Raw genomic sequence first — 18,637 nt, forward strand, 5'->3', positions numbered from 1 at the left:
GACACGAGTGAGTGACTTCACTTTCACTTTTCACTTTCATGCACTGGAGATAGAAATGGCAAACCACTCCAGCATTCTTGTCTGGAGAATCCCAAGGATGGAGGAGCCTGGTAGGCTGCCATCTACGGGGTCACACAGAGTCAGATACGACTGAAGCAACTTAGCAGCAGCAGCAGAACATTCTTTAAAACTATATGCAAAAGTAAACTCAAAATGGATTGTTGTTGTTGTTCAGTCACTTAATTGTGTCTGACTCTTTGTGACCCCGTGGACTGCAGCATGCCAGGTTTCCCTATCCTTCACCATGTCCCAGAGCTTGCTCAAACTCCTGTCCATTGAGTTGGTGATGCCATCACCATTAAAGACCTAAATGTAAGCCCAGATACTATAAAATTCTTAGAGGAAAACATAGAACATTCTCTAACATAAATTGCACCAAGATCTTTTTTGATCCACCTCCTAAAGGAAATTAAAAACAAATAAATAAATGGGGTCTGATTAAACTTAAAAGCTTCTACACAGCAAAGGAAAACATAAAGAAAACAAAAATACAACCCACAGAATGGGGAAAATATCTGCAAATGAAGCAACTGACAAAGGATTAATCTCCAAAACATACTAACAGTTTATGCAGTTCAATATTAAAAATAAATAAATAAAAAGTGGGCAAAAGATCTAAATAGACATTTCTCCAAAGAAGACATATGGAAAGCCAAGAGGCACATGAAAATATGCTCTGCTGCTGCTACTGCTGCTAAGTCGCTTCAGTCGTGTCCAACTCTGTGCGACTCCAGAGATGGCAGCCCACCAGGCTCCCCTGTCCCTGGGATTCTCCAGGCAAGAACACTGGAGTAGGGTGCCATTTCCTTTTCCAGTGCATGAAAGTGAAAAGTGAAAGTGAAGTCGCTCAGTCGTGTCCGACTCCTAGCGACCCCGTGGACTGCAGCCTACCAGGCTCCTCTGTCCATGGGATTTTCCAGGCAAGAGTATTGGAGTGGGTTGCCATTGCCTTCTCCGAAAATATGCTCAACATCACTAATTACTAGAGAAATGCAAGTCAAAACTACAATGAGTATCACCTCGCACCAATCAGAATGACCATCATCAAAAAACTCTACAAATAGTAAATGCTGGAGGGAATGTAAACTGGTATAGCCACTATAGAGAAGAATCAGGACGTTCCTTAAAAAAACTAAACAAAGAACTATCATATAATTCAGCAATCCCATTTCTGTGCATATCTCTGGAGAAAACCATAACTCAAAAAGATAGCTGCACCCCAATGTTCACTGTAGCACTATTTACAATAGCAAGGCCATGGAAGCAACCTAAATGTCCATCAACAGAAGAATGGATAAAGAAGATGTGGCACATATATACAATAGAATATTACTCAGCCATTAATAAGAATGAAAGGATGCCTTTTGCAAGGACATGGATGGACCTAGACAATGTCATACTGACTGAAGTAACTCAGCCGGAGAAAGACAAATGTCATATGATATCTGTTATATCTGTAATCTTAAAAATGGTACAAATGAACCTACTTAAAATGTTTTGTAAATACAGATGTAGAAAACAATACAGTTACCAAGGGGGCAATTTTAACAAAGAATTCAGCACAAGCACTCCTCTCTCAATAGCTGATAGAACAATAAAGACAGAATACTTGAACAATACTGTCAACAAATTTGACCTAATACATATTTATAGAAAACTACTCAGTATAGAATAACACATACTGTTTTCAAGGGCACATTAAGCATTTACCAAGAGAGGCCAAATGCTGGCCTACAAAACTATATGGAACAAATATTCAAAGAACAAAATCACACACCACATAATTCAATTAGAAATCAATTTACAAAATGACAGGAAAAATAATATTTAAAATTAAACAACACATACTTTTAATAATCCAATTGTCAAGAAATATCAGGAAGGAAATTAGAAAATACTTTGAACTTAATAAAAAGCATCAAAATCTGTGGACACAGATAAAGCAGCACTTAGAAAATTTACAGCTTTAAATTCTTATGTGACAAAAGTAAAAAATCAATTATGTAAGCTTTTGCCTTAAGAATCCTGAAAAATAAGAACAAATTAAGCCCAAATAAGAATGAAGGAAATGGTAAAGTTTGTTGTTGTTTAGTTACTAAGTCGTGTCTGACTCTTTTGTGACCCCATGGACTATAGGACTCCAGGCTCCTCTGTCCATGGGATTTCTCTGGCAAGAACACTGGAGTGGGTTGCCATTTCCTTCTCCAGGGGATCTTCCTGACCCAGGGACTGAACTCATGTCTCCTGCATTGGCAGACAGATTCTTTACCAATGAGCCACCAGAGAAGGCAAAGGTAACATTAGAAAGCAATATAGTGGAAAACTGACAAATAGTACAGAAAAATGAACAAAAGTCAAATACTGATTCATTGAAAAAGTCAGTGAATTTGATAAGTATGTAGCTAGACTAATTAAGAATAAAACATAGAAGAGACAAATTATTAGTGTCAAGAATGAAACAGAAGTCATAATCACAGAGATTAAAAATATAAGTAAAAATATAATAAATGATGGGGCTTCCCAGGCGGCACAGTGGTAAAGAATCTGACTGCCAATGCAGGAGACACAAGAGACACAGGTTCAATCCCTAGGTTGGGAAGATCCCATAGAAGTGGCAACCTACTCCAGTATTCTTGCCTGGAAAACTCCAAGGAAAGAGGAACCTGGCATGCTATAGGCCACGGGGTCACAAAGAGTTGGACACAACTGAGTGACTGAGTATGTACGTATGGACACATCTATACCAATGAGTTTAACTACTCAGCACTGTAAAACTTTCTTAAAAACACAAATTACCAAAACTGATTCCAAAATAATGGAAAATCCAAATAGACTTACATACAATAATTAAATTTATGGGCAAAGATTTCTCAAATAGGATGAAAAAGAGCACAAAAAATGTATTAGAATTCATCAAAGTTTTAAACTGCTACCTTCTGAAAGATACTTAAAAATTTAACGTCAACTCAAACTGAGAAAAACTATTCACAGTACCTTCTTTCTAGCAAAAAAATTATATAAGAAAACACTAAGGACTCTTAATACAACCCAATGTTTCTAATTTGGGCAAAAAAAATTGAACATATACATAAGAAGAGAAGATAATATGAACAGCTAATAAGCCTATGAAAAGATACTCACGATCAAGTTATCAAGGAAATACAAATGAAACTACATTGAGATACTACTTCTGGTCCTCTCAGTTCAGCTCAGTTCAGTCGCTCAGTCGTGTCCAACTCTTTGCGACCCCATGAATCGCAGCACGCCAGGCCTCCCTGTCCACCACCAACTCCCGGAGTTCGCCCAGACTCACATCCATCGAGTCAGTAATGCCATCCAGCCATCTCATCCTCTGTCATCCCCTTCTCCTCCTGCCCCCAATCCCTCCCAGCATCAGAGTCTGATCCTCCAGAGTGGCTAATATTAAAAATGACTGATAATACCAAGTGTTAGTAAGAATACAGAGTAACTAGAACTCTCATACAATGCTACTTGGAATGAAAAATGGTATAATCACTTTAGAACACAGTTTGACAGCTTCTTAAAAAGTTAAACATGCGTTTTCCATAAACTCAGGAGTTCTACTCCTAGGCACTTCATCAACATGATGAATGATACTGAATATGTTTACACAAAAACATGTATCTACACAAAGCACTTGTACGTGTAAATTCATAGTGGCTTTACTTCTCATAGCCTAAAGCTGAAAACAACTCAAATTCCCATCAATTGGTGAACAGATGAAATGTGGTAAATCCATAAATGAATACCACTCAGCAATACATGAAAATGAACCATAAAGCAAGCAACAACACTGATGAATCTCAACATTATGCTGAAGAAAACAGATGCAAAAAAGTACATACTTAGGTTTCCATCTATATGAAATTTTATAACAAGGAAAATGAACCTGCAGCAAAAGAAAGCAAATCAGTGGCTGCTTGGGGTCATGATTAGAGAGACTGGGGACTTATAGGGAAGAGACAAGGGAAACTTGGGGGAGTGACAGAAATTTTATCTTAATCATGGTGGTGGTTACAAGGATATATTAACTTGTCAAAACTCAATGAATTGTACAATTAAATCAAGTATATTGTGTTTAAGTTATTCCTCAATAGAGTTGGTTTGTAAACATATCATTAATAAAAAAACAAAATCCAAAGATGGGGTAAAATGATTTCTGATTTTATATTTTAAGAATGACTCCATCTGTTAGAATCAACAGCTAAAATAAGTTAACATGTATAACAATGTTTTAATAGTTGATTTTTCCAGGTTTATAGAAGCAGCTACTTAAGCTCTGTTTGTATTTCTCTGAACTGTACACTAAGACTTATTTTGAGATAGAGAAAAAATGAATAGAATTAACAAAGAAAGATTCAATCTTGAGTACCACATAACCCAGGAAAACTATGTTTTGTCTGTTTGGCCAATAGGCAGATAGGAATTAAAGCTGGGGAGTTCAGAGTCAATGCAAGTCTTCATAAAATCTTCAGCTAGCCAATGTATCATAATGCCTTTATACATTCACCATGAAATAAAATTTTCAAATACTTAACCCTAAACAACAATGAAATTTTAGAACAGCTATGTGTTTAAGTCCATTTATTAGGGGGTTGGAGAAAGAGTCTACATGATTTGCAGAGTCAAATAAACACACTTTGAATCCTGCTCTGCCAATCCTGTTTGACCACAGGCATTCTGCCTGACCTCTCAGATTCAGTTTCCCAGTGTGTTTTACCTGACAGACAGCACTCAAAAATATCAATTCCTTTCCTGCCTACATAAAAGTAGAGTTATAATCAATGTGGTCCTTTGAGAATATTAATCTTTTGACAGAGTACAGGATACCATGGAAAAGAGAAAGAACCCCAGTGAAGAGGATTCAGAAATAAGATATAATAGCTTGAACCAAGAAGTAGCAATAGGAAATAAAAACAAGAGATGAGTGAAAAACATTCAGAATCAAGAAAGCATAGGATTGGGTATGAGGGCCAAGAACAAGAAAAGAATCAAAGATTTAGGCAAGTTACATCTACTTGAGCAGTGACATGATCACAGCTTGGATGCCTGATGACAAATCGTAAACTGACAAACAGTTGTTTCCCAGATATAATAGTTTGTTCTTTCTTAGACCACTTGGCTTTATTTCTTAAAGCAACAGAAATATAGTACAAACTACGTATGTAATTTTAGATTTTCTAATAGCCACCTTAAGAAGAAATAAGTAAAATTAATTTTATTACTATATTTCACTTATCCCAGTATACCCAAAATATTACCATTTCAACATGTAACCAATATTAAAATATTAATGAGATTTTACATCTTTCTTTGTATTTCATCTTCAAAATTAGATGCTGATTTACACTCACAGCACGACACAATTTGGACTAGCCTCACGAGTGGCTATCATTTTCAAAAGCACAGGCTTAGACTACAAGATACTATAAGTAATTTTTCTTCCCAGATGAATAGACAAACAAAATGTGGTATATTCATTCTGTGTTACAATCAATAATAAAAAAGAACAGATTATAACATGGATGAATCAGAAATGCATTATGCTAAGTTAAATCAGACTCTAAGAAGTTACTATGTATTTCTATTTATATGACATTCTAGAAAAGGCCAAAATATAAGAATCAAAAACAGAAGAGTGGTTACCTAAGACCGGGAGTAGGGAGAGGACTAAATTCACAGAGAAATTTTTGGGGATGATGAAAGTCTTCTACAACTCAGTTGTGGCAATGGTTATATGATGATGCCCTTGTCAAAACTCACAGAATGGTATACAGTCATCCCTCAGCATGCACAGGGGATTGGTACTGCCAATCTAACATGTACTCATAGGATGTGGTGAAACTGGAACCCTTATACACTGCTGTTAGAAATGTAAAAATGGTATAGGTGATTCGGAAAACAATCTGAAGTTCCTCAAAAGGCTAAACATAAGGTTGGGACCTCCCTGGTGGTCCGGTGGTTAGGAATCCACCTGCCAATGCAGGGCACGCAGGTTCAATCCCTGGACCGAGAGAATCCCACACGCTGTGGAGAAGCTAGGCCTGTGAGCCACAACTACTGAGCCTATTCTCTAGAGCCCAAAGGACTGCATGCCACAACTACTGAAGCCCATGGGCCTAGGGCCTGTGTTCCGCAACAAGAGAAACCACCTAAACAAGAAGCCTGCGCACCACAAGGAAGAGTAGCCCCCGCCCGCTCCAACTAGAGAAAGCCTGCACGCAGCAATGAAGATACAGCATAGTCATAGATAAATAAAATAAAAAACAAACAAATAAAACATAAATCCAGTGATTCCACTCCTAGGCAAGAAAAACAAAAGAAAAACAAAAACATATATCCACACAAACACTTGTATATGCATGTTCATAGTACAGCATTATCCAAAACAGTTCCAAAACAGAAATAACTCAAATGTCCATAAACTGATAAACAGATAAATAAAATGTATTATATTCATATACTCTATAACAAGGAATATTACTCTATAAAAAGCAATGGAGTCCTAACATATGCTACAATGTAGATGAAAAAAACATTAAGCAAAAATGTTGGTTTTGAAGTATCACATACTGTATGAGTCTACCTGTCCAGAAATGTCCAGAATAGGCAAATCTATCAAGACAGAAAATAAGTGAGAAGCCGCCTAGAGCTTGAGGGGACGGGGTGAAGTAGGTTGAGGTACTGTGGCTAAAGGGTACAGGGTGCCTTTCCAGGTGATGAAAACGTTCCAAACTTGACAGTGGTGACAGTTGCACGACTCTGTGAATACTCTGAAAGCCACCGAATTGTATACTTTAAAGGGTAACACGTATTGTATGTGAATTATATTTCAGTAATGCCACTAAAAAATACTGTTCTAATAACAGGGGAAGAAGTTTTAGGAAACACTAACAAAATAACTGTACCATGAAAAGTGGTGTCTAAGCAAACATGTGACTTTTGTGTTTTTGTGCATCTTTGGCATTAGGTTAGGAAAAAATAGAAAAATTATTACCCTTTCCACTGAAGACAACTGTTGCTGTAATCCATCACATTTTTTGTTTGCTTCTTCAAAAAGAGTTTTAAACTTTTCTGTTTGAGATTGTTGCAAATTAATTGTCCGCTGCTGTCTCACACAATCTTCTTCAAAATTTTTCAGTTGAGACTTTAAATCCTGAACTTCATCCTCCTATACAGTCATGAAATTATAGATTATATGAAGAAACACGCAAGATTTGGTATCAAAACGCAAAAGTAAAAATCATAAAACTGAAAACAGAAAGTAGCTTCATATGATCTTTTTATTTTAAAAGAAGTAATTTATTTTTAATTGGAGAAAAACTGCTTTACAATGTGTTAGTTTCTGCTACACATCAACATGAATCAGCAATTGCTTCCCTCTCTCTTGAAACTCCTTCTCTCCTCCCATCCCATCCCAGACCTCTTGGTTGTCACAACAGAGCGTCTGGGTTTGAGCTCCCCGCATCATACAACAAACTGGCTATCTATTTTACATGTGGTAATGTATATGTTCAATGTTACTCTTTCAATTCGTCTGCTCCCTCCCCTTCCCACACTGTGTCCACAAGTCTGTTCTCTATGTCTGCATCTCCACTGCTGCCCTGCAGACAGGTTCATCCATATTATCTTTCTAGTGCATTAATATACAATATTTGTTTTTCTCTTTCTGACTTACTTCACTCTGTATAGTAAGCTCCAAGTTGATCCATTTCATTAGGACTGACTCAAATGTGTTCCTTTTTATGGCTGAGTAATATTCCATTATATGATCTTTGATGAGATATTTATACTCATTTCTTAAAGAAAAATAAATTACATTCCATTTTCTGCCTCAAAAATGGAAGTCAGATATTTTATTTCTGTTTAATATTATTAGCTTACACATCTCAGTCTAATATACAGCATTCTAATTGCTAACATAAAACTCTTCAGCTCTGGAAATTCAACATCTCAGAACAAAGTTCAGTATTTACACACAATTATTGAATGTAAAAGTTAACTGTGAATTATACCTCAGTGAAGCTATTTTTAAAATAAAATTGAAAACTGCTCCTAAAATGTCTTTGACTATAAGAGCATTTATTCTGAAAGGTTTTAAAAACTTACCGTTTTATTGCGTTCACAGACAACATTATCCAATTCTTCCTGCATAACACGGAGTTTGGCCTTCAGAAATCTAATCTGTGCTTCTGCATCAATAATAATATATATTGTCTTTCATTGAATCTAAGATGCCATCAATTGTAAAACAGACTATTATTTTATGAAGGAAAAAAGTGCTCAAGATGAAGAGTCTAATAGGAGATCCCTTTTAGGAAACACTGAAGAAAACACTAAAGACACAATCCCTAATGTGGAGGCAAATGAAAAATCTACCCAGGTATAAAAGGAACTATATATATCTCAATATAAAAAGAGTAAAGAAAGAAAGGGGGGAAAAATCAAAAATCTTTCCTGAGAATTGGAACTAAAAGCCAGTAGTTTACAGACTGAATTCATACTTACCTATGTCATTCAAAACACCTCAAGCAGAATTTAAAGTGGTTTCAGGTCAATAATGCTCCCAAAGTGTTTGGCAGAAACAAACACAAATCCTCTCTAGCAAAACTCAACTCCAGTCCCAACTACTGCAATCATCAAATGCCACTGACTGCAACACACATCCCAATTTCACCTAAGTTAACATGTAGTGTATGTGTCTGAGAAGCAGAAAAATACACAAATACCTTACTGCTGAAGCTTTTTTCCCCACAAACCCCTAATTAAGATCTACTTTTAGTATTTCATTGCTAGCAAAAGTTCTTTATTCAATAACATCAGTAAACCTTTGCAGTTTTTAGGCGTATAAAAGTACATAAAGTGAAAACTGAACTTGGAACTCACTCATAATTCATCCAGTCATTAATTTAAAAGATATACATTAAGTCTCTACTACATTTCAGGCATAATACGGATATTGTTAAGACAAGCTTTGCCTTCATGAAGCTTATCTTAAGTAAACAATCTTAATATTCAGTCTCTGAAAGATCATTAGGACAAACCCCACAGAGCACACACGTCTCCACACATACTTCCTGCTTCAAAGCTCTTGTTATAAACTGTCCCCAGCATTACTTGGAACTGATGAACTATGGTTGGCTCTAGCCACACCTAGATTTCTCCAGCCTTGACTCTCTTCTAGCCTCCAGGTTAGCAGAGGACAGAAGGGAAACAATCCATCTCTTCTCTCCCCAACTCTAACTTCAGTAGTATCATCAAGGAGCTGAGTGCTCTGTCTCTGGAGGTACACAGCATTAACCTCCCTCTCATCGCACTCCAACTTTAGTCTTACAAAGCAGTGCTTTGTATACTTAATTACATTTTGTACACTTACACAACTTTAAACTTACAAAGGAGTCTTACAAAGTTTTGTGCTACTAAACTACTTTTTTATTGCTTCCTTCCACACATAACCCAGCCATTCTAGGTAATCATGTGGAATAGGCAAGAACTCCCTAAAAGGGGAGACACCTTGGTCAAAGACTGTGAACAGAGAAGGATGCAAAAGTGGCAGAGAGGTCATTAAGCAATAAGAAACAAAGCAGCAATTTAAGGTAGTCTGTGCCAGTTCTTATACCTGGGCGGAGGAACTCTCTAACAAGGCCATGAGTGACTATTAACTGAGTAACAGCCAATATCTGACCACTTAGTCCTTGAAGGCATCTTGAGGCATGAAGGTAATTTTTTCTTTCACTTGCCTTCATTCTTAATGATTAGCCTCAGAAAGCTTGGATAGGTTAGTAAACGTAACAAATGCATAAATGAATTATTCCTCATTTATGACTAATTAGCAGCAGCAGCATAATAATCATTACACATGTAAATCAATAAGATTTTCACAGAATCAGAATATTAAACATAAACTTCATGATCATCTAATATTAATACAAACTGCTAAATTTTCAAGTGAAGACATTGCTATTATAGAGGGACTAAGCAGTATCCCTGAACCCAGTTAATTATAGTTCAACATTAACTATGTTCATATAAACTCAACTGTATTGTTTTTTATGTAAATAGAATAGGTGGCACGTCATAAATTCAACAATTTTAGAGGCACTACCGGTAACTAACATAATGTTTTTGATGACTCAGACTAAGTATTTTTCTAGTGGTATGCAGAGAATGAGTTTGTAAGAAAGAAATCAGTATCAGGGCTAGTGCACTGGGACGACCCAGAGGGATGGTATGGGGAGGGAGGAGGGAGGAGGGTTCAGGATGGGGAACACATGTATACCTGTGGTGGATTCATTTTGATATTTGGCAAAACTAATACAATTATGTAAAGTTTAAAAATTAAATAAAATTTAAAAACAAAACAAAAAAAATAAATAAAAGCATAAAAAAATAATATTCATTAGAAAATTCATTATTTTACTTGATGCTAATCAATAATTCATTTATCCTTTAACACATGTTAATCTAATACACAATAAAGAGAATTCAGTAACATCAAATGAAAGGAATTCAAAGAGACATTTTTAAAAAATTATTTCAATGTTTTAATAATAAGCTATGGGGCATTTATTTAACTTTAGTTGAAAATGGGTCAATGAAACTAATCCTAGATAGTTCTTTTTAGTTTTACTTTTTATAATAGAAAATATCAAACATATATAAAAGTAGTGAGACTGGTTCAGTGAAACTCTGCTTACCCATCATCCATTTTTAACAATTACAAACTTAAAAGCAATTTTATTTCATCTATCAAACAAATGCAAAACATCACAATACATTTTCTAAATACAAGAAAAATTGTTCTCAGTGTTGCTTTTTTAAGCAATTGTGATAGAAGAATAAATATAAACAAAAAACCTACCTGTTCCAATGTCTTCACTAACACCAGAAAAAATATCATCATTTATAAAATCAGGTAAGCCTTCTTCCTCTAGTTGCCCTTCAATCTTGCTAATTGTTTTTGCAAGAGAAAAGTCTGAGAAATCCTCTGGAATGGCAACATCACTGGCAGTCTGCACATGAGAGTATTTCAATTTTACACTAAAAAAAAAAAAAGAAATATATATATGTGTGTGTGTGTGTGTGTGTGTATATATATATATATATATAAAATATAAAAAGTAGATATGATTCCCAGATATGACCTTTATTCAAATTAAAAAGCAGATCAAAATTATTATTATAAATTTTAAGTTTATCATGATATCTACAATTGATACTTTCAAGGACTATACTACAAGAGATTTAGTAGACTTTTAATCTTTATGACAATCACAGAGCTGGAGAAGGCTTTATGATGCCAGTTACTCTAGACATTGACAATGTAAAAAAAATAAACAGAAACCTCAATTAAACACTATGGCAAAACCAATACAAGATTGTAAAGTAAATTAGCCACCAATTAAAATAAATAAGTTTACATCAAAAAAATAAATAAATAAAGAGAAGACTAAAATCATAAAAAAAAAAAAACACACACACACACACAGTCAGGAGACCAGGAGGGGCCACTTTCACACCATGCGACAACAGCAAAGCCCAAGAGTGTAAAGAAAGACTCCTCTTCCTTTCCAGCTACAGCTCCGCTGATGAAAAGCCTTTGTTCCCTACAGCCTTCCCAGCTTCCTTTTCCCCCTAAGAAAGAGTTACCCTCGCCTTGCTGTGCAGGGACTTGCATGTGGCTCACCATGGTGACAGATCCCAAAGTGCAGTTCTCTCCTGATTCCAAACAAACCCATTTTTTGCTAAAGAATTATGTGTTTTAGGTCAGCACTCTCAACCGAACACCAAAACTAAGAGTACTGAACTTGGCCTCCCAGGTCAAATACAGACTATGGCTTTTAATTTTACCTGCTGCTGGAAAAGAACTGTACAATTTGATATCACTCTAGCCATAAGTCTGCAAACACTGAAGAACAATACATCTTGAGAAACAATTGCAGAGTAAAGACTTCTTAGCTCAAACTCCACATATTTTTCCACCTAAAGAAACATTATAAGCAGGATCAAAATCTACCAAAAAGTTGTGTTTTGATTTTAAGGGGAGAAATATGAAATAAAAGTCACTATCAAAGGCATTGAGGAATGGGCCAAGACTAACTCATTCAGTCTGTTTCTGAAAGCCTTACTTTTAACTTTAAAGCCTAACTCACTTTTAACACATAAGCAAAGGCTTTACAATTCTTTTGGGAAAAGAACCTTTTATTTAAAATGTAAACTTGAAGTCTGAAAATAAGATAACCCTTTCCAGTTATGTATGTACTTATGTATTCAGCATATGTTCTCTTTTCTTCTACCCATTTTAGATTTTTTTCTTCCTTATCCTTTCACCCTGTGTTTCTGGTCTCTTATATTCAAAAAACAAAAACTTTACTTGGCTTTTCTTGGTGAAGGTGAAAGAAGAGAGTGAAAAAGCTGGCTTAAAACTCAACACTCAAAAAACTAAGATCATGGCATCAGGTCCAATCACTTCATGGCAAATAGATGAGGAAAAAGTGGAAACAGTATCAGATTTCATTTTACTGGGCTCCAAAATCCCTGCGGACAGTGATGGCAGCCATGAAATGAAAAGATGCTTGCTCCTTGAAAGAAAAGCTATGACATACCTAGACACCATATTAAAAAGCAGAGACATTAGTCAAAGCTATGTTTTTTCTAGTAGTCATGTATGGATGTGAGAGTTGAAGCATAAAGAAGGCTGAGTGAGCACCAAAGAATTGATGCTTTCAAACTGTGGTGCTGGAGAAGACTCTTCAAGAGTCCCTTGGACAGCAAGGAGATCAAACCAGTCAATCCTAAATCAACCCTGAATATTCACTGGAATGACTGATGCTGAAGCTGAAGCTCCAATACTTCGCCACCTGATGTAAAGAGTCAACTCACTGGAAAGGACCCTAATGTTAGGAAGATTGAGGGCAAGAGAAGAAGAGGCCTCAGAGGATAAGATGGTTGGATGGCATCACTGACTCAATGGACATGAGCTTGAGCAAATTCTGGGAGACAGTGAATGACAGGGAAGCCTGGCAAGCTGCAGTTCATGGGGTCGCAGTCAGACACAACTTGGCAACTGAACAATGACAAAAATACACAAGGATTAACAAAGATTTTCCAGAATTATAATGCAGTTATCAGTTTGAATAAGCAATAGACATGTAAATTTAATAATTTACTGTGAATTAGAAGCTGGTTGGTACAATCCACTGCAGGTGTGAGACTCCTTTTCAAGAAGGTCTACTATTCTGAAGAATCCCTTGGGTCTCCTTTTAGTGCTTAAAGTACTAAAAATAGTCTTGAAAGTTTTTTCACCCAAAACAATAGAATGTAAATTACAACTATACTGTAGTTTTATTGAGAGCATGCCAAAATCATTCTATATCTCAATATACACAATAATGCATGGTGTTCAAAAAGTATAAGACTATTCAGTCTATTTGAGAGAACTAGGCAGAAAGAGCATCTAGGTTCTAGTTTCTGATCTAAGAAAATAACTAGCTAAAAATAACAGTTAAAAATTTTGAAATGTGGCATTTTTGCTTATCTAATCAAATATTTCTGATTAGAAGATGCTTTAAATTACTAACTGTGGAGAAAAATGTAGAGTGTAATTTTGTATCTTTTGGGATATAAAAAGATCCAAAGAAACAAAACTTACTAGTTAAGAACAATGATACTGTGAATTATGAAACTAAAAAAAGAAAGTAATAATTTAAAAAACTGTACTATACCTTGATTTCCTTCCTTTACTTGCAGAGTATAGTTTGTTTTGAACTTTGTTTATGGGATCAACATTTTTGGTCTTTGGCTAAAGGATAAGAATTTAAATGACTGATTAATTAATTACATTCTAATCAGTTGCCTAGGAAGGCAATTACATAATACACAGAATCACTAGTTTGCTACACAGAATTCCTATTTTCACATAATTAATAAAACTGTATTTTAAGGAATCCAGAATTGTATAGCTAGAAAAGACCTAGTTATTACTAGGACCAAGAGATTTAAAGATAAGAAAATGAGTCCCAAAGATTTGAAGATATTCAGCTAGTTAGCAGAATGTTCAACTGGATGTTCTGATTTACAGAATTTACTTCTCATCATTTCTTGTTCGGACACGTCTCCATGTATACTATTCCCTGGGTCAAAGATCCCCATGGGTGGAATCTGTACATCCCAGTATGCCTAGCACCTGGAATAGTGATCTCTACACACAGTAAATATTTAAACAAACAAATAAACCTCCCAAATTGCCTTCATTGTATATAAATTCTTTTCTTTTTCAGATCTTCCATCTAATAAATTTGGGCTTCAGAGAGAAAACTAAAAATTAATGTATCTTCAAACTGTTCAGTGAAACTATGAGACAAAAAAGGATTCAATTTATTTTACGAGCAATATTTCATAAACGCATATCTTTTAAATAACAAGGCTAATATTCTATTTCTATAGAATCATACGGTTTTGTCTAAGAAAAATACTAAAAGCCAACCTATATTCTACAGAATGTAATCACATTTCCAAAAAGTTTAAATTCATACCTTAGTTTCTGAATGTAAATGAACTGTCCCTTCAGATAATGGACGTCTACAGATAAAAAATAAACATCATATATTAATAGTAGACGGTACTAAACTGAGACAGAATAAAATTCAACAGCAATTATATCTGAAAGGAAAATATATAAAACTATCAAGTAGACTTTGCTATAATTCTAATTATACACATGTTAACTTACTTTGAGTGAGTGTCACAAACAAGAAAAGTGCTTTGGTCAAATAATTCATCTTTGGGAAGAAACACTAAAGTGCCAATTTTTTTGTAGGAAAATGTAGCACAAATTTTAATGAATTGAAATCACAATGAGGGATACTGGCTTCACACGGGAATCATCTATTTTACAAAATGATTCACCACACGGCTTTACATTGTGAAGTCACTCAGTGTTATTGTTTGTCTCACACATTTAAAAACGTAAAAACTTGATCAGTGTGTTCTTCCTCACTATATCATGAACTCCACGAGGGTAGCAATCATACTTCTGCCTGAGTTCACTGCTCTACGTCTAGTCCTTGGCATAGTACCTGGCACATAAGCTCTTAAATTGGCACTAAATAAATATTTGTTAAATGTATAAATAAATATATCTAAAATACATTTTTTATGCAGTTTGGGGAATATGTTTGTAGCTTAAAACACATAATGTTTATGGGAGTCTGCAAACTACAGCCCAAGGTTTAATCACCCACATCCATTTACGTACACACTGTCCACAGCTGCTTTCGCACTACAACAGCCAATCTGTAGCTGTGACAAAGACTGTATAGCCCACAAACCTAAAAATATTTACTATCTGGCTCTTTATAGAAAAAATCTGCCTACCCATGACCAATTTTCCAGATCATCCCCAACACATGTATTAATATTTCTAAAACCCAACCACTTCAGTACCTATCATTGCTATTAAAAAAAAACAAAAGCCCTCTGTATATTCTGAGGACTCCTAACCAAAGTAGAGAACATACAAACAAAATTACTTTCTATCGGATGCCACCTACAGTCACCTAATAGCTATACTTTTTGTTCAATGCTAAACACAAAGATATACTTAAGATAGATATTAAATACAGCCTCTTAAAGAACTAGAAACTGCTCTGTAAAGGGGGGGAAAAGGCCTTCAAATATCTTAAAATTAGAGACCAAAGACTCATTCTCATATATGACATGAAAATGCTTCCAAACTTTATTTATTTGGCTGTGCCGGGTCTTAGGTGTGGCATGCAGGGCATTAGGGATCTAATTCCTCCACCAGGGATTCAAGCCTGACCCCCTGCATTGGGAACATGCAGTCTTAGCCATTGGACCACCAGGGAAGTCTGTTTTCAAATTTTATACAAGATTAAGTGATCTCTTTAAATCATTCTTATTTTAAATCAGTATTTGCCATTTCCTTACATTTTTCTACATCTTCCATCTCCCCCTGCCCACCTACCATATACATATTCATAAGGACCAAAGACATTTAACAGTTATCTGTCTCCCTCAGGTTTAGCAGAGTGCTACTACTTTGTTAGTGTATTTCATGAAAGATAATTTCCACAGTATTCAGATTATTTTTGGTAAACTTCTTGAAGATTTGTGTGTAATGGGATTAAAATAACTTGTGTGGTAAACCCTGCTTCCAGCAGACTGAAGGACAGGCATGCTATACTATCAGGAAACTGAGGTCTGGTTTACCTACCATATTCACACAGGGGAAGTAACCCTGGATGTTGAAGACCTATTACAATAAATAGTCTGACTACAATAATTTAATTCAATTATCACTGTTCCAAGCTGAAACAGATTGTCGCTTCACAGAATTACCTCCCATCTTTAATTTCCAACCATCAAGTGCCATGTTTGACATGGCAAAAGCCATCTGTTCAAATACTAGCATTAAAAAAAAATGGCCACCTGATCTAGGTAAGCAGAGGTGTTATCACCACTTTGCACTTAAGGAAAATTTAGTGAAAGAAAAACAACAGATTTATTTTCATGCTTGTAAAATCAGTCTCTCACTTGTTTCAACAGAAACCAGGGATTAGCAGTTGTTAACATTATTTCAATCTTTTTTATTTACTGGATAAAAAGTGTAATTAATGGTAACTGAATTTTGGAATTTTGGTAACTATTAAACACTATGTTCCATAAAATATCAGAAAGCATTATATACAATATGGATATGTAGTTTCATGTTATATATTATATATATACACACACAATGTATATATCAAATGATGATATAAAGATATCTTTATGGAAAAAAATTTTAATTTCAAAACATATTAAAAATATGTTCTTTTAATACATTAGGCATTAACTCCTTGGGAGCAGAACCTAGTCTGTTTATTCACCCCAGTGTACCACCAATACATTAATTGTTCAAAATTTGTTATGACCTAATTTATTTTTGGCACTAATCAGATCAGATCAGATCAGATCAGTCACTCAGTCGTGTCTGACTCTTTGCGACCCCATGAATCGCAGCACACCAGGCCTCCCTGTCCAACACCAACTCCTGGTGTTCACTGAGACTCATGTCCATTGAGTCAGTGATGCCATCCAGCCATCTCATCCTCTGTCGTCCCCTTCTCCTCCTGCCCCCAATCCCTCCCAGTATCAGGGTGTTTTCCAATGAATCAACTCCTCGCATGAGGTGGCCAAAGTACTGGAGTTTCAGCTTTAGTATCATTCCTTCCAAAGAAATCCCAGGGCTGATCTCCAGAATGGACTGGTTGGATCTCCTTGCAGTCCAAGGGACTCTCAAGAGTCTTCTCCAACACCACACTTCAAAAGCATCAATTCTTTGGCACTCAGCCTTCTTCACAGTCCAACTCTCACATCCATACATGACCACAGGAAAAACCATAGCCTTGACTAGACGACCTTTGTTGGCAAAGTAATGTCTCTGCTTTTGAATATGCTATCTAGGTTGGTCATAACTTTCCTTCCAATAGTGTTCATTATTTTTTTTTTCAGGCTTACTGAAATAAAATTCATACATGGTAAAATATACCTCTTTAGGTGTACATTTCTATAAATTTTACAAAATTATATGTCATGTAACCATCACCACAACCAAGATAAAGAACATTTCCATCATCCCAAAAAGTTCCCTTGTGCCCTGCTGTAGTTAATTCCTTTCCCAAGTCCCACATAACCACTAATTCAATTTCTGTCCCTATATTTTTACCTTTTTCAGAATGTCAAATAAATGAAATCATACAGTATATACATTTTTCAGTCTATCTTCTTTTACTCAGCATCCATGTTGTTGCTGTTATCAGCAGTTCATTGCCTTTAATTGCAAAGAAAGACTCAATTACATGGATATACCATAATTTTTTTTATCCATTCACCACTTTGATCGATGTTTGAGTTGTTCCCAGTTTGGGCAATTATGAATAAAATGGCTATATATGTTTGCATGCACGTTTTTTCTTGGATACATGTCTTCATTTTTCTTGGGTATATAGCTAGAGGGGAACTGCTGGACTGTATGCAATAATTATTCTTGACTAAATGAATAAGGTCTCAATATTTCAAATATGAGCCAAATATACTGCCACTTAAGTAATATTGCTTTGCTGTTTCTAAGGCCTTTAAGGTGTTTAAACATTAAAGTCTCTCTGTGCAACTCTCAATGTCTGCTTCTTCATCTTAGAAGACTGGGAGATCTCACAACTATTCTAAGATTTAAAGAATCACAAGCAGGTTTAGTCCACCATTCTTAATGTTCTTTTGCTGATAATGCTTTCAAAAGTTTCTTACCCATTTGATTCCAGTCAGTTACATGTGCCATTACCACACTCATAACTCTAAGACTGCTTCTTAACCCTAAACTCCTCTCTCTCTCCCTTTCTCCCACCTCTTCCCCCAAACTCAGTTGAAAAATAGTTTACTTTGAGGTTGTCAAGTTTCTATAAGGGGACTACTACCTTTAGTTAGATCTTTAATCTGAGACATTTTATCCAAATGGATAGGTTCACTAGGTGTAATTTAAAATGATCCTTGCCCTCAA

At 35.5% G+C, this 18,637-nt stretch overlaps 1 protein-coding gene across 3 annotated transcripts in view; it reads right to left on the reverse strand.

Annotated features, from left to right (window-relative positions):
- TEX9 (testis expressed 9) overlaps window positions 1-18,637 on the reverse strand; it is a 237,724-nt gene that overhangs the window by 55,207 nt on the left and 163,880 nt on the right. For all 3 annotated transcript variants that reach the window (XM_027553931.1, XM_027553930.1, XM_027553932.1), the window contains 5 exons: window positions 14,616-14,661; window positions 13,806-13,882; window positions 10,943-11,121; window positions 8,191-8,273; window positions 7,079-7,252 (listed from right to left, as the gene is read on the reverse strand). In XM_027553931.1, coding sequence (XP_027409732.1) covers window positions 7,079-7,252; window positions 8,191-8,273; window positions 10,943-11,121; window positions 13,806-13,882; window positions 14,616-14,661 — 559 coding nt within the window. The remainder of the gene's footprint in view (window positions 1-7,078; window positions 7,253-8,190; window positions 8,274-10,942; window positions 11,122-13,805; window positions 13,883-14,615; window positions 14,662-18,637) is intronic.

The sequence above is a fragment of the Bos indicus x Bos taurus genome, chromosome 10 (assembly GCF_003369695.1).
Source record: "Bos indicus x Bos taurus breed Angus x Brahman F1 hybrid chromosome 10, Bos_hybrid_MaternalHap_v2.0, whole genome shotgun sequence".
NCBI classification, from domain to species: Eukaryota; Metazoa; Chordata; class Mammalia; order Artiodactyla; family Bovidae; genus Bos; species Bos indicus x Bos taurus.